At 42.6% G+C, this 24,805-nt stretch overlaps 1 protein-coding gene across 4 annotated transcripts in view; it reads right to left on the reverse strand.

Annotated features, from left to right (window-relative positions):
* The window catches only part of akap13 (A-kinase anchoring protein 13), an 85,764-nt gene that overhangs the window by 38,661 nt on the left and 22,298 nt on the right, over positions 1-24,805 (reverse strand). For all 4 annotated transcript variants that reach the window (XM_076155493.1, XM_076155495.1, XM_076155494.1 and 1 more), the window contains exons 4-10: positions 24,592-24,763; positions 23,782-23,945; positions 20,382-20,565; positions 18,737-18,920; positions 16,248-18,483; positions 14,665-14,750; positions 4,662-4,716 (exon numbers count right to left, since the gene is read on the reverse strand). In XM_076155493.1, coding sequence (XP_076011608.1) covers positions 4,662-4,716; positions 14,665-14,750; positions 16,248-18,483; positions 18,737-18,920; positions 20,382-20,565; positions 23,782-23,945; positions 24,592-24,763 — 3,081 coding nt within the window. The remainder of the gene's footprint in view (positions 1-4,661; positions 4,717-14,664; positions 14,751-16,247; positions 18,484-18,736; positions 18,921-20,381; positions 20,566-23,781; positions 23,946-24,591; positions 24,764-24,805) is intronic.

Raw genomic sequence — 24,805 nt, forward strand, 5'->3', positions numbered from 1 at the left:
AATCAGTCAATAAGCTGTTGGCATATCTGTACTGAACACCCGTAGAATCTATAATCTGCTTTGGACAGATTTGAGAGCTGGTACTACAGTACAATATCAGAACCCTCTATCTAAATGGCTTGAAATAGCCATAATAATAGTGAATAGTGAAACAGCTTTGGCAATTATTATCTCATTTGATCTGTGTCCTTAAGTAGTTGAGCCCCAATTAAAAAGATTAATGTTGCCATAATTGCACAACACTCGAAAACGGTATTGTATTTAGTTGCAGAGCATGATCAGCGTCGTCTCTCTCTCTCTCGCTCGCTCTCTTTCAACAACATTGTGGCGGACAAAGTGACACTGAAACATATAACAACTCACACTAACCTTTGTCCCCCGGCACAGCTTGACCTTGACCAAGGTGGCTTGGCTGTTGACCTAAATATATTGACTTTTAACCTTCTCACTCTGATTTTTGTCCCACATATTTCCAGGGTCCCTGGCCCACCATGAATGGGGAGTAAGTGCAAACTGTCAGCCAAGTAACAAACTGATGGGAGTTCACTGAGACTCCTCCCCCTCACACCTGTCCACCAAAACTATCAGGGGACCGCGAGCTTTGACAGCTGTCTCTGCTCTCTCTTTGAAACTCAAACAGACCCGCACACACACACCCCCACACACACACATACATACAGAGAGAGAGAGAGAGAGATAGAAACAGCAAAGAGAACAGGTGTAAAGGTCTGCTTAGTCAGTGGGTGGTGAAGGTTATTAGCTGAATGGGGATGAGCCCACACCTGTAGATTTTATTTATACATGAAACACATTTTATTCTTTCATCCGACCATCTTGCAGAGACTTTCAATGGAGTCAAAGGCAGAATAAACCTTAATTCTACAACAGATCTGGATCACCAACACTGCAAACAAGCAGCAGGTCAAAGGCAACAGCGCACTAATGCAATAGATAAAGGGAATAAAACACTGCTGTAACTGGATTTTCATGCTTTTATGTATTTAATTTCATTCAATCTGCAGTCAAACTGTGATTTATATTCATTTGTTTTTAGGATTACTGCGCACTTATCTGTTTTCTGTCTTTCAACTTCTTACAGTGAAACGGACAGAACATCTACAGGCTCACTATACTAACCACTATACTACACATATACATGGACACACTCAATAGAAGGCAGCTAGCTCTGATTACAACATTAGTACTCTTGAATAATTCAATTGACAATCCCATAATCTTGGTTTGTTACTTGAATATAACACGAATATATAATTGTATGCCTATTTCAATCAAGTTATACTGATACTACTATCACAATGAGGCAGGAATGTAGTACAGTTGCCATAGTAATGCTCTGCCAAATCAAACTTTGAGTCCATTCTGCACAAAATTGTGAGAGAACATGTGAAATTAGATAAATAAAATTGAACATGGAAATTGCACACTTGATAAATATGATCAAAATGTATCACCCAGTATGAAAATACATTTAGTATAAGGAATAATTGGCAACATCATATCCAGGCAATATGCATACAATTTCCCCTGTGCACTGTCTGGCACATTTTATTATTATGGAGATTAGCCAGCATTGAGTGTATTTCAATATGTCCATAATTTCAATTATCATGCTCTCTGCATACTGTGTGATAACACTATATTTATATGTCTTTCTTTCTCTTCCATATCTCATTTAATTGAAGGTATAGCTTAAATTTTTGCAGCTAAAATTGCTTCCTTAAAATGAGTCTTGTAAATAGGACCAAACCATGCTCCATACATGCAAGCAAGCTGAACCAAACAAGGTGAGAAATTTATTAAAAACACACAGTTGGAGGTTGCTTCACTCTGGTTTGTGAAGAAGTAAGTAAGTTGCCTGCGAGTGCGGTGTGCAGTAAAATCCCAGAAGAAAACCCACATTTCCATTGATCCAATTATAAAGCAAAGAACAAAAACTTCTGACATATAGCCTCCAGTTTTCTTCTACTCTGCTTGCTGTGTGATCGGCCCCTCATACACCTTTCGAAGTGAATGCATTTCGCCAAACTGTAATTGAAACTTTCACTTTGATTCATGTAAATATCGTATTTACTTCTGTTTCTTTGTGTTCCATACTCTGTTTTGCTTTGAACCCAAGGCACGCCCAGTGTGTCTCCTGCCGTGTAAACAAAGGTTCCTGAAATGAACTGAGCTGCATAGCACACAAGACTTGTTTGTCCCATGATAACCGTGTCATCATGTGACATTATGGACACCAGTGTAATGCAGCAACATGACTCTGGACAACAAGCAACAACTTGCTTGTCTCTGAATCAGCGAACACGGGTAAACTGAGAAACCACAACCAGCGAGGCATCTATACGAAGAGCAATTCACACCAATTGAATTCAATCTATCACTCTTTACACAGCAAACCAGAACCACAAGTCACCCCACTGTGGTTTTGCACAAAACTTCACTCCCTCAACAACATGTTCCTGTGTGACGTCTCCATTGCCTAAGCTGTCGCATATAAAATGCTTTACTTTTCACATCACACTAAAATAAGACCGAAAACACACAAACCAAACGGGGATTGAGCACACAGACTGGATTAAACACAGACTGACAGCCCATAAACAGAGGAGGCACTTGATGCTGATGTTAGTTATGCAGGTCAGTTTCACCTGTCTACACTGAGTTTTGACACTCAGTATGTCGGACTGACGTCAGCGTTTGTGTAATAGACTTACTCTGCTATTGCAAATCGATTGTCTTCTAACAGATAAGGCATTCTGTACACGCATTTCCTCACATGATGTGACGCAGCAAGTCATGCACTAGACATGAACAACTAAAACCTGGTCATTGCATCCTTGTATATTTCTGTTAGGACAAATACTCAAAGAGTATTGAATGCATGTAAATCTACTAAACGAAATTCAAAATTCTTGTGTGGCTGTGTGTCTTAAATGTTGTCATTCATTTTGTTAGGAGCAACCAGCTAACCCCCTCCAAAGTAAAACCACAGTGGACCCCAGCTGGTGGTAGTGTAAGAGATATTATGGATCAGAGATGTGTGTCTGGATGTTTCCATTTATCAAAGTGCCACAGGACTTGAAGCTGAGCTGTGAGCACTCCTCTTTGCCTGACAGAGAACTCAGCGATCACTGTGGCTGCTAAGTCGTGTCTACTTTGGAGCAATCAAATCATATCTGCTTGATATACATCACACTTCAGATGCTACAGATGCTCTGATCGTTTCGTGTCACTGCATTTGATCACTACCAACTTCATTTGGAGAGAGAGAGAGAGAGGGAGAGGGAGAGAGAGAGGAGAAAGAAAGAAAGAGAGAGCCTTCCCTCTTCAAAGTAATGCTAACTCGCTCTGCTGCAGAGGAACTCCGGCCCTCCGCTTCTTTTGCTCCATCTTATATCTGCATCATTCTGTCTTTCCCTTCCCTATTTCCCTAATTTTAATTCCTTTCCTCCTCTCTGTATTGCATATCATCATCCCTTCTGGTTTTCTCTCTCCTTTGCCTTGTGGCAGACTGTCGTTTCATCACTTTTCCACCACAGACAGAAGTCAGTTTGCTCTCAGTCCGACCCAGCTTATTGATCTGTTGATCTTTTTATTGAGGCTGCTCTCTCTCTCTCTCTCTCTCTCTGCAGACCGACTCCTCTCACGGAGGTCAAAGAATCCTCTCTGCCATCTTCTCGCTGTGTCTATTAATCAGGTGTAGACATATATAGATATAGTAGATATACATCACTGTTGCACAAAACATCAGCATTTTTCGACTTAAGTCCTTAACTTCTATAAATACTAAGGCATTTATTCATTGCTGCCATAGCAACAGTACACCAAACACTGAAGAGAATAAAATAATGTGGGTGACAACTTTTGCAGCCACATTTTTAAAAAGAAAAGCACAGTATCTACATTTAAGCATTTGAATAGCCCGTGCCATGTTATATGCGGATAATGTCTTCTAGGACAAAAATAAAAATGAAGGGTGATAGTTGCACTTTCCGAGATATTAAATACAAATTGACATGTACTGACGATCAGAGGCTTCACTAAAAACATATGGCTGCAAAATCGTTTTGTTCAAAATCTTGATGGTATCAGACCATTTCAATTATATCTCACGGTCCCAAGTTCCTCTTTTGGATTGAAAATTAAAAAATTGGCAGACAGACGCTCCTACGCCACTTTTTCATTATTAAATCCAATAAGAGAAAACTCTGATTCAAGTGTCAGCAAACCTTCAAAATGCAATCCTTTCAACCAGACGCTCTGGAAATTCACCAACCCAAATGCCATTATCCCATTACTTCATCCAGATTGGCCCCATACGACAAAAGATTTAACATCTTCCAGATTTCAGAGCAAACATTAACACATTCATCCCTAAAGGAAAATCAATCTTGTGCAGTGGAGTATGGATTTCATAAACCATAAATACATATAAAAAGCTCTATGCAAACCATAAGAATAGAACATGTGACTGATAGTGTGAGTGAAATCTTCAAGAGTGAGGTGGAGGAGACATAAACAAAAGTTTGTCTAACTACTTCTGAAGTTTAACCCCCCAGACCAGGCTGATCCCCTCTGACCCACGCCGCCTATTTAGATCCAACAAGTTTGGATCAACAGGGATAATAAAAGACAAATCTTACCTGTGTGCAGAGTGTTGCCGGGTTGGTGGAACGACACGTCCTTGTCACGATGGATCTGCAGAGAAACAGGAAGACACTGAATCAGTCTCAGCTAGTACATGTGATTTGTCACCCTGAGCGACATCGTGATGCGGACCCATGTTGCAGATAGGAAGCGTTGCTCTGAACACAGCATGGGAGGCGTCGCTCTGACCTTCTCAGCTGCAGTGGTCAGAGTACCAATCTGATTTCACAGCTACAATGTGGCTCCATCTCTGAAGGCAAACGTTTGCAAAGATCTACTGTAGCTTCAGTCTGCTTTCAGCCTTCAGATCTCAGAGTCACACTGACACTCTCAAGCTCATGCAGAGATACACACAGTCTGTCAGAGATCTGTGGTTGGCTGTAAACACTCAGCGCTGGGGCTCTGCTTCCTCTGTGTTCTGAATGTCTATACAACAGCTGTGTGTGAGTGTGTGTGTGTGTGTGTGTGTGTGTGTGTGTGTGTGTGTGTGTGTGTGTGTGTGTGTGTGTGTGTGTGTGTGTTAGAGAGTGAGCGAGAGATCTGGTTTTAGCTACAAAAGCCACAGGCAAGCCCCCCCACACACACACACACGCTCACACAAGCAACACAAAGGTTTCAACAGTTTGGCCATAGCTGTGTATGTGGAGTTGACTGACAGCTCTGAATGTAGATCTAACAGATGGCCAGAGTGATGATACTCATACATGTGAGAAACTAAAAAAGATTAACAGACCATGACTACTGATTACAAAAGCAAGAAACTGGGAACATGAAAGGGGGAAGTGTTGTTTGAGAACTAAGCTGCAGTGGAGCTCATGAGGGCCTTTTCTCGGCAGGAACCTTTTCAGGAAGTCAGGAAACCACACCAAACTGGACTCAATTCAGTACCAGACCTGCACTCTCTGATGGGTGGAGCTCACAGCACCACACAGCTGATTGGTCAGACACAAGATTCCCCTCAACCTGACAAGCAAAACCACTCCTGCTTTTTTTCATTTAGGCACAACAGCAATCACAAGGTTTCAAGACTTGCTAAAGAAGATGGTGGGTGTCTTCTCACCTGTGTGTCGCAACAAATGCTTCTGCAATCAGCCATAAACAGTGCAGTTGTCCTGCCCCTGTGGGTCCTGTTGATTTCCTCCCACACATTGATCAAGGATTGAAAATGAAAATGTAAGAGTAACTAAATGTCCTGTTTTAAGTGCTAGAGAAGAAAGAAAAGTGTTGGTGCTGTGGCGGTGGAAAAGGGCCAAGTCAGCCTTGCTCTTCCCTTCAGGTGAGGACTTCCTCGCCTCCCTTCCATGTGTCCCATCTATCTTGGTTCCTCCTTTCATCCACAGTCCTCCCTATTTAATCCCCTCCTTAGATAAAGTCTGGATCAGATCAGTAAGATTTGAGCTCAACAGTCTGAGACTTGTCCAAAGAAACTTCCAGACAGCACAGATCATTGATCTAAAGGCCACAACAGCCTTTCATCTGACAACAGAAGAAGAGGAGCAGAATGTTGAAGGGGAATGAAGGGCAATTGAAAAACAAACAAAACTGTTAACGTTGTAGAGTCTAATAAGAAGTCAGTTCATCACAGGTCACCAGACCAGATCAGGGGATATTGATATGATGCACTTATAGCCATTACACAGATTAAACTGGATTATACAGTGTTCTGCTTCATTAACACAATGCACCTTTGTAATGAAGGTCAGCTTCATTCCTTGCATGTGGAGTAGAATTAATACAAGTCTGGTTTAAGGTACACACATACACACACGGGACAATATGTTTATTGGACGTGTTGCAGCTCCCGCTAAGCTGGAGTTGGTCAAACATGCCCTGAATGAATAGTTAATAAGAAAACGTTTGGTTACCTGTATTTTAGTTTTTCATTGTTGGTGATAATAAACACCAGGTTAGTTGTCACCTAACCTCTGCCTCAAATCCTCCTGTTTGAAGTCCGAGCGCTAAAGGCCATCCTAACAACCTTGTTACAGTGACACTCAGGAGGTTCTCAGACATTTGCATGAAACTTTACAAACCTCTAAGTGAACTGTACATAAGTGAGAATAGGAAGCAAAGCTGCTAAAGCTGCTAAAGAGAGGAAACAGCGAAACCAAACGCTGAGCACAATACATGCGTTGAGAAAATGGAGAACAGAGACGAAAAGAAACACAAAAATAAAACAGAGGAGGTGGCCAAAAAATAAAAATCAAAGATAGGAGGCAGAGGAAGATGAGTGAGTCCCAATTGGCAAGGTCAAACCTCCCAGAATGCTTTGTGGCTGGTTGGGTGAGAGGCCTGAGCACAGTTTTCAAGCAATTAACCCTCCACTGACACAGAGCACTCTATTGACAAGGCTGTCGGGAGAAACACTGAGCTGTGTTGTGCAGGCCTGAGAGTTGTCTGGGTGTGTGTGTGTGTGTGTGTGTGTGTGTGTGTGTCTAAGTAACCAACGTGATGCGCTTTCACACGACTAAAAAACACAGTGACACTGTGGGCACACACACCTACGTCAGTCAGCAGTGTTGCGTCCATGAAGACACATTACAAACATTTGTTTAATCTAGTTAAGAAAAGATGCAAACACACACACACACACACACACACACACACACACACACACACAGACACACACACACACACACACACACACACACACACAGACCTTCATGTGAACACTCAAACGCTCACTCACGCTGCACATGCAGAGACACACGCAAACTTCTCTCACAGCTGTGTTCAGATATCAAACAGAGCCCTCTGAGAGAGAACAAACACGCTGACGAGGAAAGATTAGCTGGTCACAGAGGGCGCCAGCACACACACGCATGCACACACGCATACCAGTGACAAATTATAAAGGCAACACACTTGACCTTAGACAAAAAGGGGCACTGACAGTAGAGCTTCAATTTGCCTCACTTCCAAAGCAGAGGAAACACGAGCATTCAGAGAGGTAATGGACTGTTTATCCGACATAAGCCTACCAGAACTCTTTCAGTGTGCTTTGGCTCTGTTTGGCGCTATGCTCTGCTAGAGGGACGCCACACCCGGAGAATTATGGGATGTGAAGCAGATACTTGTGGTGCCTGGTTTTAATACAATTTGTACTAACTGAACTAAATGAAAGGATGAATGAGAGCGTACGCCTGAAGAATGGCGCCTCCAAACTTTATCCTAGCCCCTTCTCTCTCCCTCCCTCCCCTCCTCTTGCAGGCCCCTGATGGCCCCGATATTGCTCATTTTGGATTTCATCCCTTTTTTCTCTAACTTCAAGACTGATTCATAGCTTTTTGAAAGGACATTTGAACTTCTCTGCCCTCCACCACACTCATGCAACCTACAGTGCATTCATCTTAGAGCTTTTAATCTGACACTCTTTCATCCAGAAGAAAAATGTCCATGGAGTTCACCAGCATGATAATCTTGAAGTGGATGATCATTTGGTGATCATCTAATAGGAAAGGGTCAAAGGATCAAAGGTCATCGCACGCTTAAAAACTTTTTCTCTGATAGACAGTGGATATGAATGATGCGCCATAGAAGAGGCGATATAAAACAAAATATACAGTATGAGTGATGTGCTGAGGTATGTGTAAGTACTTGTTTGAAATGGAATCTTCATATAGTGTCCTTACATATCTGAGAAATAGTTGTGTTTACTGCAGTGCAAAGACTCCACTCGCTGCAGTTTATACCGAGGAAGGTCAACAAGCAGTAACAGCAGCTCACTGGAAGCTTCTGGTAATAAGCAAAAGAGCTGCCAATAATGTGAGATGTGTGATGCAAATGTTACTCATGCACTGTTTAGTTTTAGTATGGTTTAAATATTCATAGAATTTTCCTACATTTTAAACTCAAAAGACTCAAAAGAATTTCAGTTTGTAAAGCAATATAAAAATAATGAGCCCGGGTGACGAGTACAGTAAGTTTAGTCCAATACAAGGAAGAAGCCTGGGGTGAAGGTCAGTCAGCAGGTTATTGAATCAGTGAGTTGACAACAACTTCCCTCTGGATAAATAAAGTTCTATCTTATCTTATCTTGATTAATTCAAGCAAGTGAGCAGGCGTGAAAACCAGTTGGTCTTTGTCAGCAAGGGACTGATCCCCGCCCTGAGTGCTGGCAGTCCAGATCAGAGCTGCCCCCTGCATATTTGTAACGTCAGGGGAATCTAAAGTGTACCCAATAAAAACACATCTGCTTTAAAAATAAAAAAGGCAGGCCAGTGCTGCGGGACAAGAGCACATACACACACACACGCACACACACAAACACACACCGCCGCTGCCTTGTTTCAAAGCAGCCGGACAGCCTGAGAGGTTTTGTGAGCAGTGAAAGATGCCATGGCTGAGTAAGTGCCAAATAGTGTGCATGGGTTCAACTGTGAGGGTTGTCGCCTGGCTTGTAGGGCCAAATAAAGGCAAATAGATTTTCTCTGTTATCGACTACTTACACAGGATGGGGGTGAGCACGGAATCTGAAAGACAACAATCTGACTCATGCACAGGATTTGATCGGACTTTAAGAGTTCCCCCATTAAGAAGTCAGAGGTCATGTACACAACCGTGACTGTATGACTGTAAGCGGTAGAGACTACTAACGAATGTCTAGGCTATCTGAAACCACTGATATATTCACTTATGCAGAATCATTTCTTGTGGGATCCACAGCACAAAAAGCTTCAGGCGCAACATTGCCAACACCGCAAACTGTAAGGTGTAAAGCAATCACTAAATCTTATTTATAGAGGGAAATAATATCCTTCTCATCATATATGATCATAGAGAAAAGAAGAAACAAATGTGTTATTTCCTGTTAAGAAGTGTGACGCAGACTTCTATATATATATATAAGTGCAGTCCTGTGAGTGTTAGATGAAATGTCATATTAGTATTGAGCCGTAATTCTTGTACAGTTACTGTACTCGGTAAGTGAAGTGATGATGTGTTTTGAGACTCTAGGCCAGGAGAGATGCAGGGACGTGAAAAGCTGGCTGGAATGAAGTCATTTGGCCAAATGCCTGTTTCCATCAGGCCAGAGGAAACCGTTAGCGGCGCTGCTTTTTCCCACACAGTCATTTCTCTCTCCCTCTCCCTCTCCCTCTTTCACACACACAGACAGAGCCATGCTATTTCACCTCTCAGTGAAAAGTGGGGATGACATCAGGAGCCACTTTAGAAAGTGACACTGGACACACGAGATGTTACATAGGTCAGACTGATCCACCTCACAGATATGTTCTTCCCAGGACCTCCAAGTCCGTATGTGTGCTTTATGGATTGTCACAACTAAAAGCAAACAGCATGATGTACATAACACAAAGACAACATGTTAATGTGACGTGATAATCCCAAATCATGTCAGGCCTGGATAACCTTTGCTGTGGTTAATCAAAAGTATAGTTTACTTAACATTTACTATGCAAGCAGCCCAGGGTACGCACTGTATCAAGCGGTCCCCTAATGAACTAAATGAAAAGCCGGTGTAGAAACGTGGCTCGGTGTTACATTTCACAATGATCAGCAGGGCCGAGAACAAAATGGATAAAAAGAGAAAGCAGACAGCATTTAGTTGTACGAAGTGGAGTGAAGCAAAAACGTAAATTGGCTCAATATACTATAACTATACTATAAGTCTTATATGTGAGTATGAGCAGTGTGAAAAGAACATCAAGTGGCTTTAGATTCTCACTCAGCTCCTCATTGTGTCAGGCAGAGAGGTTTTCAATGATATCCTCCACTATCCTGACCCAACACCCCTGGAACATCCTTCTTGCCACGTGACATTGTTTAATCACTGCTAATTAAACTGACTCAGCTTCATTAGGTTTCATACATAATCCTTCCACGGGGAAAATGGATTAAGTGCAGGGATTTGTTGTATACAGCATACCTATGCAGCGAACATCCGCAAGCCACACACTCCACCCCAAAATAATCATCGCTCTTCGTCTGGAGGGCCACCATCAACAACCATGCAATCATCTCCCAGAGTGCAACACAGCAAAAATGCGTCACAAAGTCGCAGGCAGACTACTGTAGCAAATTCAATCCGTTTATGATTATGTTTTTTTTTGTGGAAACAAGTGGAGTCTGGACAGTTTTAGGAATAAAAGGTCAAACTTTCCATCAGTTCTTTGCCTGCAAGGCTCTCCAGAAGGTCCAGGCAGCACAGCTTAAACTGTTTGAAATCGAACTTGAATGTCTTATTAATTGTATTTGGCCTCCATGTTATGGTCTACATTCAGTCTCCGTCCTGTTTTTACATTTCTAACACTGCTTTTTTGCCATCAGCTTCATCTGTTTTGAAGCATTGAACAACTGTGTTTTGGAAAACAATCTCTTCAAAACCTACTGTTACTTGAAGTACTTTCAACCTGAAGAACTTTGAAGAGTCCTGATGGGTGGCCTACCTTTATCAAGACCACGTCTACAGCTCTCTCTCCCTTGGCACAAAGACTGTACCTCCGCTTGTGTCGTTCATACATTTTCTCCAAAAATATCCAGAGCAGAATGTTAAAATCCGGGGTAGGAGCACTGGTGAGGAGAGTTGAAGCTTTCTGCTAAGCTTCACATCTGGCCACAGAAGCAGCCCTCTACCAAACTCTGCCTCTACTCCCTCCCTCCTTCTTCTCTTCCCTCCCTCCCTCCTTCTCCTCTTCCCTCCCCTTATTTTCTTCTGCCGCCTCTCAACTTCTGGCTCTGCCCAACTCCTGCCTTCCCTCTCTTCCTCTATCTCTCTGTCTTCTCTTTCTCTGAGAGGCCTTCACAGTCTCTCTCTTTCACTCTCTCACTGAATCAACCAGCTAAGAGTTGTGTGTGAATGTCTGACATTGTTCCTTTAGTTCATCCATTTCTGTCATCGGCATTGATTCTCAAGAGGTGTCACGCCCCCTAGTGGTAGAGGACCCGAGCTCAAGAGAGAGGGGTCCACTGAAAGACATGGTGACTCCCTCAATTGAGACCAGACTGATGCTGTTCATGCTGTAGAAGGCTTTTCAACACAGTGAGGGAATAACCAGGGTCAAAGGGCGAAATCCCCTTTATCTTACAATTTTGCCCCTAAAGAGTCTAATAAGAGAGCAAAATATGTACTGTGATGTAATGGCTGCAATGTAATAAACTGCTATGAATTAACTCAATTTAATTTAATTTCAATGAATCAATGGCTCGCTTCAAATTAAAAAGGGAACTGTGAGATTTCCTTGTGGAATAACATCTAAAAAATTAACTCTTTAAATCTTATTATGGCTCTCAGCGAAGTTATTTTGTTCCGACTTCATGAAAAGCCTTTATTTAATGAGAAATCAAACATCCCAGTGTGTTTATGATCTTTCAGTTCTGCTTGACCTGGGTCTGCACGGCTCAGTAATCTTTCTGGTTTAGATTCATGACTTCTTATTGTGATCAGCTAAGATGTTAATTTTTACGTTTCATACACTGCCCCTGAGCGTGTTTCAAATGCCCCCAAAGTTCAGTCATGGGAAGACAAAAACTGCACCATTAAAAAGTTATTTCCTACCCTGTTCCAACATTTTATTTTCTGACTAAATTACTCTTACTACTTACTAAGAGTTTCTGCCTAAAGTGGAGTCTTGTGGTCCATTCACATGATTCATTATTATTTCAATTTAGAATACCAAAATAATAGTTCCAAAGATATGTAATGGCCCAGAAGAGATGATGATATTATTTGAGCCTAACTGATGTTAACCTGTGGATTGGGGATGACATTTGTTACTTTTTTACAGCAACAACTAATTGATTAAAACAAATGTAATTCTTTACTTTCATCAATCAGTCTTCACCAACTACCCAACCCTCACCAAGTGGCAGCCTGCACACTCTCACTGGGAACCACCTGGATGATATTTACATGGATGCAAAGTCGTGGCAGTCCCTGAAATAGGAATCCAATCCTGACCTTCTGTCTCCTGGTTCTGCTGGCCCGGTAGCTTCATGGCGTGAATCCCGGTTACCACAAACAAATCAATCCCTGGCTACAAAACAAACTCTGCCAACCTGCCCAGTGGAACCATCACAGGACACCAGGTGTTTCCAAGATCAGAAAGGCAGCGTAATTAATCTGTCGAGCCAAATGTACCGTGGCATGTGAACATGAACAAACTGCTGTTCGGTCGTGAGTTTTGAAAACACATTTTCTATGCTCTTCTGCTTATATTGCTTCGGATATATACGGTTATTCTAAAACAAATGAACTGAATTGAAAGCAGAGGGGGATCGTGAATTTCAGAATTAAGTCCATTAACTCTCCAAACAGCTTTGTCCCGTATCCAAGGATACACAAGAGCCTCCAACACCGAGCTCTTTAAAGGGACAGACGCACTCCTCTCTGATCTGATCTGATGAGAATGACAGAACAAGCTGTGGAAACTGCTGAAAAGCACCACAGGTTTGTCCCTTTCCCTTCTTATTGCTTTTTTTATTCATCATCAATTATTTCATTCTCTAACCGGCGGTAACTCATCACTGAATGCAAAGTCAAGCATTAAATTCCACCATAAAACGGTTGCTAAATTATTTCTGGACATTATAAAATGGCATTATCTTACTCGTAATTACTGACCAGTGAGTTCGAATCACACTGTGGCACTTACGGGTCAAAGTTTCCCCACACAATCTTTCTCATTACGGTAATTCTAAAATGTGAATTGTAGACGATGTCATACACATATCTGCTCACTAAACGGCTTTCGTCCCATCATGACACACTCTTTGCTATCTTAATTACATCATTAACCTTGTATGTCATGTCATGCATCTACTTGTCACTGCTGACTGTTAGATTCTATTATCCAGTCCCCTCCTGTAAAATACATAATAATAATAATAATATAAAACAATGTCTTATATAATACACAAAATATTAATGGAGTTGACTGTTTCTGTCAATGTTTATGTTTCCCTTCCTCTACAGTACTATGAACACCGATTTGAGATCATTATTGGTGGTGATTAAGTCGTTTAAGATGATAATTGTGAGATATTTTGATAACATGAATGATTAACAAGAATTTGTATGAATATGTCAACCACAGTAAGATGATTGTATTATTACTCTTCATACAAAAGCATGATAATATACCAAAACAGTCCCATCTTCACGTCCACCGCTGTTGCACTTTTGTTAAACACCACGATGAGCCTGGTGATTATACAAATTATGGGACATTTCACCAGGTTCAAATAGCAGGTCATTAAATTCCCAACTGCGGTCAAGAGGCAAAGCTCCAGGAAAGGCATCAAGGCTACATCGCCCTCTGCTGGTGCCCCTGCTATACTGCAGACTATCTCTGTCCTGCAGTCCAACATCTGGCATTCAGAGCAAGCTGCTGACTTAGACCACAACCCAGGAATAAGCAAAGCCACTCCAGTCTACAACTGCTGAGGAATCTGTCAGTCAGCAATATTTGAAAGTAAGGTCTCATCTAGTTCACATCCATGTGCCCAAGGGCTGAGCCAAGACTGACTGAACTGCAGGGAATCAACAGCCTGAGGAACAGAATAACATGACAGGAGAGGCTCCCAGGAGAGGAGCTGGGGGAGGCTTTGGATGCTGTAGGAAAATATGTAGGGACCTCCTGCAGGATTCTCTTATATGACGGGTCTTAGACATTCTATGGTTCTAACAATCAAATGCACAAAAACAATTCCAGCTGCATGTACCAAACAGGTTTTACAGCTGCAAAGAGCCTTCTTTGTATCCACTGTGAGACTCTCATGGTAGCACACTGCTTGGAAGAACATCCCTCCTTCTGTTCTGTACGTTTTAAGTTTTTGCGTAATTTAATTTTCAGTGATAAAAATGTTCTCCAAACGACAAGCTTACTATAGCATTAGCAAGTGTGGGGCTTGGTTTTTCAAATTCAATTATTGTCTCAATAATCCCCCAGATAACAGAACTACAGAATCGCAGTAATCTTCACACTAGATGTTCTAACCTGCATGCACAATTAAGCAGAGGTTGACAGCCATGGTGCTTACCGTGGAACAGCCTATTTCCTCTGCTGAAACATTGGCTTCCTCCAGTGCACCAATGACGGCGTCTTGAGACACGATGGCATCCATATCTGTAGAAACACAAACAATACAGTCACATTAACAGCAATAATCTCCCATGCACAAGTATCAATAACAAGGGTTGAAAAAGAAGAACCAGAGCCTTCTAGTGAGTAGAAGGAACATTATAAATCCAAGTCCTGGGTCCTTACAGACAATAAAAACTGCTCAAGTGAAATAATGTTTGTCTATATGGTATTTAATCTGTTCATGTGTTATGAGTTTCTATTTAAAACTTTGCTGGAAGACAAATTTCCCATAGGAACAATAAAAGTTTAAGTTGAAAAAGAACTCAATATTACTGGATAATAAAACCAAACGCTTAACTAAACTATGTCTACAGTATAATGGTGGTGTAATAATCTGAGGCTGATTAATTAAATAAAAGTTTGCTCGACGTATATAAGTGGACCCGTTGACAAAGCATGTTAAGAGTGATAAAGTGGCTGGAAAAAGCTTCTTTTTAAACGGAAGTACAATTTCTGAAAACAGCTTCTAAAGGATATTTTTGCATCCATTGAATCATAGATTGAACATTGTTGAAGTAATAACAATTTCCAAATCTGGAGAAGGAGAGGTGGTTTTGAGTGTCTTACAAGGTTACCTGTTGCTAGGCTACGATCAGGCTGTAAATATAACCCCTCCTCTATAATGACGCTCTACTCTCGACGTGACGCACAATATCAACCTTGCACTTGACCTTTAATTATTGGACTTGGGTCCAGTACAATTATTCCTGATGAGTGAAAATTGTCAACAGAGGAGTGCTATAAGTTCTCTTTCAGCACAAAGACCATCACACGGACAGCTTCAAACTCTGCAAGTCTAACTTCCTGCTCCCCTCACAGATAAACTGGCTTGTGTGTGTGCGTGTCTATGGTGTTTGTTTAAGAAAACCCAGCCTCTTTGTGCTGTGTGTCTGAGACTTAGTCACATGTACTGGTAATGTGACTACGCCTGCTGATAAAGAACATGAATGTGTGTGTGTTTGTGCGTGTGTGAGAGAGAGAGAGACAGCACGTCTGAATATAAAGGAAAGTTCTGTCAGCCTATACATGCCCGTAGGTATCATAAACATAAAATGGCAGGAAGTGGCTGTGTACTGTACCACTGTGGCGAAACAATTAGTCTCACCTCCGAACTCAAAAAGAAAAGCATTCTGAAATAACCTCTTCTGTTAGATAAAAAGGTCTGGTAATACGACAAAATACTAAATCCTTGTTAGAAGGACGTTTGCTCCTCATCTATCAAAAGGGGAAAAGTAAAACACACCTTTATATTAATAGTCTTGTTAACAACAGGAATATATCATAGCAGAATGTCACAAAAACGTGTCTGGAAGCCAAATATGTCTCTGTGCACATTTAAGTGAGCTACACTGCCTTTAACTACAGAGAGCTTTTGCCGTCAGTCATCACAGATAAATTGACTGTAATTTTCGCATATTAGCTCTGACATAGATAATGGAATAAATCTAAACTGTCACTGGACTTTGTGTGTTTTCCCACCTTGCACTGGCCCAGCGTGGTTTCCTGAAGGTCCATCCACTGTATTAAGAATCACTGCCTTTTCCATCACCACCACTGGAGAAAGCATCTCCTCTGCAGGGGGTTCACTGGGCACTCCATGTTTAGAGAGAGTTGACTCAACTCCCGGCACACTCACATCCTCAGTAGATAAAATCGGGGTGAGGCATTTTAAGTCAGCCACATCTGTCTGAATCTCTGAAAGCCTTAAACCCACATGTGAATTGGTTTCAGGTGACAGCTCATCTGCTGCCATCTCCTCACCGTCTTGCACTTGCACCAAATGCACATCCACCCCCACAGTCTCCTCTGTTGTCGATTCGTTGCTGGTCTCTTCGGGCTGAGCATCCTCCTCAGCTTGGACAGTTACTTTGCTCTCTACTGAGACACTAGCGGTGACCTCTGACACTGAATGCTCCACAATCAGGTCAGTGCCGGTGGCCTCAACACTTTCACACCGACTTTCGCTGATCTTCACTGCTGGAGGTTCCCCGTATGCTGGGCCTAACGACAGATCCTCTTTGGAAAGTTCACGGGAGAGTTCCTGTACTGTCCTTTCATGACTCAATGGCTCCATTGTATGGAGGCAGGGTAGCAGTTGTGTTCCAGGCTCAGTGCCAGGCTGCCCGCAGTCTGTCACTGTCATTGCACTGTCAGTGCCATGCTCCAAGTGGAGCCCTGAATCTGTGCTTTTAGAATGTCCATTGTCTCCATCAGGATTCATGTCATTTTGTTCTTCTGCCTCGAATTCCACTGGAGCCTGTTCCACTATTTTGCTTTGATTTAAGTCCTCTTTCTCCATCGGTTGTTTGTCATCTTCCTGGGTCGAGTCGAAGATCTCTGTTGTGGAGCTTTCAACTGAACGGAAACTGTCATCTTCATCACTGGAGGGGCTATGAGAGGCTGCCCATGAATCCAGACTAGCATGTCTATTCCTTGAGGTTTGGTCTTCAGGTGAAGGCTGACAAATGTCTGGATCGGTACATGGAGTGTCCATGGAGTCTCTGGCAGTGTGAAAATCAGCTGTATTTGAAACAGACGTTTCTTCAAGGATGCCAGGTTCATTCACAGGTAAACTGGATCCAGGTACTGTAGGAGGTTCATCTATACCTGTCGACACTAAGATATCAAGCACTTTACCGCTAGCTGTTCCACTATATTGCCCAGAATGGCATCCAGTTTCTGTAGCCAAATTACTTCTATGATCAGCCAAGCCCCACTGCTGCTCTGTAGAATAATCCCTACCAGCTGTTTCCTGGTTTTGTTCCAGGCTGTTTATGTCTGGTGGAGGTTCCCCCTCATGGAGGCCCTCTATCAAGAGACATGGAACAGCAGATTCATACACTGCCTCCTGCATTACGTCACCACAGTCTATCAGCGATGGGTTGGGGAGGTCCACTGGGGTTGATGTAAGGTCTGTTAACTCTTCATTCCCTGGTTTCTCCTCCTTTAAATCCCAGAGCTCCTTGTTGTGTTCCATCTCTTCCCCCTGTACATGTTCCTCTTCCTGGGAGCACATGGAGTCTGATACCTCCGAGCTCTCTGACGACTGAGTCTGGCCCATAACAGAAACTGCTGTGTCTCCAATGAGCACCGTCGTATCTCCGGACACTGAGTCGTCCTCCTTCTCTTCCTCCCTCCCCCTGCCAGTGCTGTCCCCTGCTTCCTCCTTGGATCTGTCCTTTTCCTCTGTGGCCTCTTGTCCTTCCAGGTTTACAGCCTCTTCTCTATCAGTTTCCTCGACATGTTTACCACAGGCTGCTGGAGGTGGAATTCCCACGGAGCGGCTCCCTTTTCCCAACTTACTCTGCGATTCTTCACTCCTGTCACACACAGTCAAAATCTGGGTGGCGACAAAAGGCTGTTCCTTACCCTCCTCTTCCGTTTGGCAGTAATTTCTCCCAGTGTTTGGACAGAGACACACCCTACCCTCTGGTGAGCTGAGGCCATGCTCCTGGGGGCACAGCTCTGAGTTCTGCGTACTCAGAGACAAACTCCAGCCTCCGTCTGCCTCCCCATATCCACCATCCACACTACAGCTGCCGTCCTCCGCTGGGTAGTTTTCTATCCGGCTCCCTTGCGTAGTTTTATCCAGGCACTCCGATACTAAACTAGGCGGCTGCAGTTGCTCTGGACGCGTTGTCTCTGTTTCGACACGCTCACAACATTCAGCAGCTGTGTGCAGAGACTCAAACTTCAGCTCCAGGACAGAAACTCCCTACAGGATCGAGAGAAGGAACGAGATAAATGTTAGTACTTCACTCAGCGAAACCAATTTAGCTGCTCACTAGTTCTTATCAATCGGCACCTCAGTGATTGCATAAGGTGTTCCACCGGTTATACAAACTAAGCTTGAAGGTTAGAGAAATGAGGGCAGTGAAAAGACAAACAATCCAACAATGTTCAGCAGCTCCAGTGCTCCTGGATGTGGCAGAGATAGCATGCTGAAGGGGCAGGGTGCCATGACTCACCTTGGCATTCAGATGAAATATCAAGTGTTTCAGCTGCTCCACGCTTTTCTGGAGGGTCGGGGGGTCACAGCCAGGGTTGATGCACAGAGTCAAAGTATGTGTGTCCAGCCTGGGACGGTGGCAAACTACTCTGGTGTCTGTGGAGAGGCGGTGGACGGTGTCCGTCTCTGTATCCACCTCAGCCCTGCCACAAAATAAACACTTAGATCACTCCATAGACTCACAGCTGTGATTGGCTAGCATAATATAAAACTGCTTTCGAGAGAGGGTTCTAACAATGATGTCACCCCATCAACATCCCCACCATTTTTTTCTCCGACAATTCATGTTCAAGAGAGTTGTTTTCATCATCTCCATGGGGTGGGGAATTACCCCAAACAATTCACTGAATGCCCCGGCTATTAGGTTGGTCTATTTGAACAGTTTGGTCAGCAATCGAGCAATCCATGAAGTAGCATTTTGTTCTAATCATGCTGTTGTGAAGCTGTGAGTAAAATGTTCCCAATAAACACTTACAAACTGTTCCACGTCGATAACTTTCCCGGGAAACCTCTCCTGCCTTGGCTGTAAGTAATGAAGGTAAAAGTATGTGCAGTGTTTTGCTTATAAAGATAGCAGCGGTGTAAAGGGGAGATACCTCCCAGTCAGGCAGATCTGCTTGCGTAACCCTGGGTGGAGTGCTGTAGCTCGGAGGCCCGGTGGCTGAGGTCACCCGCTAAGCTGTGAGTGATTTCACTTTTTCAAGATGCAATTACCATCACATAACAAGCTGTTTTAAAGGCAACTTCACTTCATGCCTTGCAACAACATGAGCTTTCTAAAAAGGTAGGTTGTCTTTAAGCTTGTAGCATCTTCATTCCGAGATAAGTGAAAACTATCTTGCAGCAGATAAGTAGTGCTTAAGACATAAAAGAAGTCCATTTCCACTTAAAGTCATGTCTCACTCCATTTACTGCAAAGCAGATTTTTTTCCCTCTCAGTTTAATGTTCAACTATAAAAGGATGAGAAGAATTTGACCTCACTTTTCACTCTGAAAGAAGCCACTTTTAGGATTATACCTCACATCTGTGGGACCTACACATAATTCCCTTGCCTTGACACTTAAAGCACTGACACACAGACTTATCACATAGATAGAAGCACCGCTGTAAACATAGTACTCAAACCGAAGCCTTTGTGCTGTGGAATAGTTTCCCTGCTCTCCTGATTTCAGTGGAACAATACTAGCAGCCCACAACTTTTCAATTTGCCCTCAACTATCTGACCACAGCCAAAAGTGCTAAGCTCGGCTGCAGTGCGGTTTTGGTGGTGATGTACTTTGGACCCTTCTATTGTTCCATGAAGACAACAGACAAACAACTTAGCCATAAAAGACCTGGTTGAACCGCTCTGTCCTCTCTTGTACTGTCTTGAGACTATTTGTAAAAGCAAAAGAGCAATGTTCACCCAAACACAGAGCTACTCTCAATGTTAAACTGTGTGACGTAGCTGAAAATAAGCATAATACTACATTATCATGTTTTATTATCTTTTATTCTCATTTCTCCAGCTTCATTGTCATGATCTTTTTTTAACATCAATTCACTTATTAATGTGTGAGTTTTACAAAAAAACAACAACTGTCAACTCAAGAGTAACACTTACTGTATGAGCAGCTGGCAGAGGTGCTGGTGTCCTCGTAAAGCGGCAACGGCGGAAGGGGTGTGGCCTTCTTTGTTGGCCAATCGCAGGGCTTCTCTCGCTCGGGGCTGCAGCAGCAGAAATCGAGTGACACGCATGAGCCCTCGGCGTGCTGAGAAATGCAGCAAAGTCTCCTGAGGATCTGGATCTGTTGGAGAGATGGAGGGCGAGAAAGTGAAGACATCCGCAATGAAGGATAGAAAGAAACAAAGACAGAAACTTAAGAGGGAATGGTGCAGCAGTGTGGGCAGCCAGATTCTGGTTCAGGGGCCAACATACCATCACTCGCTGCAGCTTGGCAACTTCACAATGGAAGCTAATTAAGCCAGCAGAGGATCCACAATGAGCGGGGATACGTCAGACCTTTACACCTTAACAGACTAATGAAACCACAGTCTGTCTGCGAGTTCACACAATCGTATCCCAAAATGCAAGCCGATACTTCCACTTTCCAAAATACAATAATGCAAAGGGCCAAAAACTACATCATTTCATCACAGGTGACAAATTTCAAATGACCCTGTTATTAAGTCTGTGGTCCACCCATATATCAGTCTAACTCCTAACGACACCATCAAACACTGAAACCACCCCCTTACATACCCTAAAATAAATAATTAATGGATACACACATTCACACACAAGCACCTCCATCTTTCTTTGAAAGCCACAGGTTGTTAGAGCAGCTCCCTTCGACATCAATGACAGACTCAAATTAATTAATTAATTAATTAATTTCAATCTGTGTAATTAAATCTCAGTCTACATTAAATGATAACATTCTAAGGACATTTCTGTTTCTCTTAATATCTGGGTTAAAGAAAGAGGACTTTTACTTTCTGGTCCACAGGCAAAAGAGACAGAAAGGCGTCATGAGAAAAGGTGCCAAACTGGTTTCAGAGTGACAAGTGACAGGGAACTGTTGGATACAAAAAACACACTTAACCCCATCAAGATGTTCCATGACGCTGTGTAAAAACGCAAAAAGAAACATCGAACATCACTCGATGGTCTACAACATTCTTTGATTCAAAAAAGTAAAAGGGTGAGAAAAAGCAAAGCTGTAATTTTGGTGATTCTGGCTTTCACTGGACTGAACACAAGCTCACGGCTCTTTTACATTTCACTCTTTAGTTCCATTTGCTAGTTATTGTAGGGACAATTCCTGCCAATGTCTTGCACACAAATTGTTCTAAATTTACATTTTGGGCAAGATGAGAAATTTGACAGTGTTTCAGTTAGCAGGAGATTAGATGCTCCACACCATTGCAGCCCCTCTGGGATCTCTTCTAAGACCGTATCTACATTCAAATGATGTCTGCCGAAGCTTTAATCAGAATCCAAAGACCTCAGAAGAAATCATTTGGAAAGGACTGAAAAGAAAAACAAATTATAACTCAGAACAAAAACTTTATTTTAAATTTTGTTATTATGAAACTCCCTGAGCCATATTTACAGTTATGCACAAGTCTGCTGCAGAAAGGTTTCACACCACTGTGGCTTATTCTGAATCATCCCGGCCTGACAAACCTCAAACTAATTGGTCAAATTTAATGCTCCACTTGGCCGAGCTGGGCCAGGCTGGAATGTGAGATGCCAAATAGTGTCAGGGGAGGATTTACTGCTGGGTTTGATGGCGGTTCCTGGGAACTGGCTCGCATCACAAAAAAATGTACATTTTTTGCAGGGTGGCTAGAAGGGCAAGTTGCATCAATATGGCAAATTGAATCACCAAGATAAAATATGTTAATGTGATACAGAGGTCAATGCTAGATACTCACTCTTGCAGTAGGCGCAAGCTACTGTGAAATCTGCTGGTTTTCCCCTCACTGTGCAGGTATTTATGCAATGCAATAACGCCCGTTCATAATTTTGTTTAAATTATTCTACTGGAACTAAGACATAATGTTTCTGTTGTTCACCTTTGTCGATGACATGCACTGTTCTTACGTGCAGGCCAGGTAAACTAAATTTCCCTGACGACAATAAATGGCTCGGCCTGGTGAGATCAGTGACTGCTGTGCGTCCACAGCGTGAAGGATGACTGAGATAAACCACCGTCACCTCCACCTATAGTCTCCTGCGATCCATCATCTGACAGGTCTGATAAATGGAGAGCACTCCTCTTCCCTCCCTGCAGTTCACCGTTAAGCTTCTTGTATTGAAGTGGTGACATATTGTGAAGCAGAGCCTATTAGAGCACACATCAGTCACCACAGCAAGAGGCCGCCTTCCACATCAACAACATGACAACTGATTTCAGTGCAAAGAGTGCGTTTGTGTATGTGTGTGTGCACTACTACACAGGCATAAGGCCGAGCTTTTTCCATAACAGTAGCAAATGAATCTGATTAAATCGGCAGGGCAGGTCATTACAGGAATGGATTGGATTTGATGAGTTTTCTTTTCTGGCCACAAAAGTTTAATAAATTAAACAATTTGAGGAGTGACGACTTGGACTACTATCTAATACCCACTTTCCGGGCTTATTTTCTCTCAGTCTTGTTTGAAATGCTACTGGCTCTGCTGGTTTGGTCTAATTTCAAAGTCAAAGTTAAAGCACAAGCTATTATCTAAACAGTAGCCAGAAGCGGACACAGTGCTGTAACTATTCCCAAAAGTCTTGTTTATGCTGCTTTACAGGCAGCAATTACCACACTGAGTTTATCATCTGGATCAGCTCATTTGGCTGCCTTTAACTGATTAAAGCCATCAGAGTAAATGGGTGGAGAAAATTGGCACTTTATTTTTTTTAATACAAATGTTTGTTTGCTTGCACAGACATCCAATCCTCACAATACCAAATGTTGTACAGTTAGGGGTCATGTACATATAGCTCAGCCCCGCTCTGTGGCTCACACGACGAGCAGGGATTGATAACGGTTCGTACAGTATGGTGATGCTACTGCGTTCATCCCATTCAGCAAACTAGAGGGCACTCGCATTCCTCCATCAAGGTCGAGTAGTCCCCAACTTATGATCTGCATCTACTTTGAAAAAGTAACTAATTGTGTGGAATTACATGACAATAATCACAGTTTAAGCCTTCATGTCATCAGTTGCATTAACTGTCTGACTGTCTGGATGCTTCTTAATGGATATGATTAATAATTGAAATGTATGAGTTATTTTACAATGATATAATCCACTATACTAATGGTGCAAGAGTTACAAAGTAGAAAACTTCTGAAACTTCCTAACATGATGGTGAAATTGTCAGAGCTATTGCATGTGACATTGAATTATTTGTCAGTATGTTTTTGCATCAGTGTAACCAAGTGTGCCTCTTGGGGCATTTTATGGTGCTAGACAATTTTTTTTATTTAAATTAAAAATTATGTAGGTCTGTGCCTTCCGGCCTCACCAGTGCTGTTGTCGAGTTGGTTTCCCAGTAAGCTCCATCCTGGAGGCAGTATGAGATGTTGCAATGCCAGCGCCAGGCTCTCATCCAGACGTTCACACTCTTGCAGAGGTATCTGACACTCGTCTAGCAACAGCACCCCGTCGAGGCCGTCAGCCCGGCCTGCTGTGCTCACCTGGGTACAGGGTGATTAAAAAAGACAAAATGAATGAGGGAAGTGATGTTCAGTCTACTGGATCTATGTGCATACACACAATGATAAGAATTAAACATTAAACAGGATATCCAAAGGCCTCTCCCAATACTAAGTTAACATTTGAGATGCATTATGTTGACAAAAACAACTCATTCTGGGATTTAATATTTACAAAAAAAGTAAAAAATGTTTCCAGAAGAATTACATTCTAGTGCCAACATAAAGAGTGTATCTCATCTTTCCCTCTGGCAAACTGTGTTCAATTCAATATCCAATTTGTGTGGGATGGCAAAAAAGATTGTATTTAATTATATACCAAGGACTGTGAGACATTGTCAAAGAGCACTGCATGGCTTAGTTCTACAATTACTAGCCCAACGTTGCTGTTTCCATTTAACCAGGTTTCTGAGCAGAGGTGCACATAAGTAGCACGCCAGTGTGTCCCTGTCCCTTCATTTAGCTCTCTCTCTTCGAATCTTCCTCTCTCTCGCTCTTAACAGTGCAACATCAATCCACTTGTGCTCATTTTAGTACTAGACTGTAAAAATATGTTAACCCCCTTTTCCATTTGTGTGGCCATTTCCCTGCTGGCTTAGAAGTGCCATTAACTTAACAAGGTGCTCACCAGGAACTGGGCCATGTCAAAAGCCAAATCCTGAACAAAGCAGAATCGTTGTTCGGCCAATGGGGCCACATGACCTAGGCAGGCCTTTAGGTCCTCTGGGGCCTCTGGGACACCTCGGCTGACTGAACACAAGGTGACCGACACCACCTCACAACAGTCATGGGCTGCAAGAAGACAGCAAGGGACGGGAGAGTGGGAGTGGAGTG

Source organism: Genypterus blacodes, unplaced genomic scaffold (genome assembly GCF_046128005.1).
Source record: "Genypterus blacodes isolate CSIRO-AG114 ecotype Tasmania unplaced genomic scaffold, CSIRO-AGI_Gbla_v1 ptg000067l_1, whole genome shotgun sequence".
Lineage (NCBI taxonomy): Eukaryota > Metazoa > Chordata > Actinopteri > Ophidiiformes > Ophidiidae > Genypterus > Genypterus blacodes.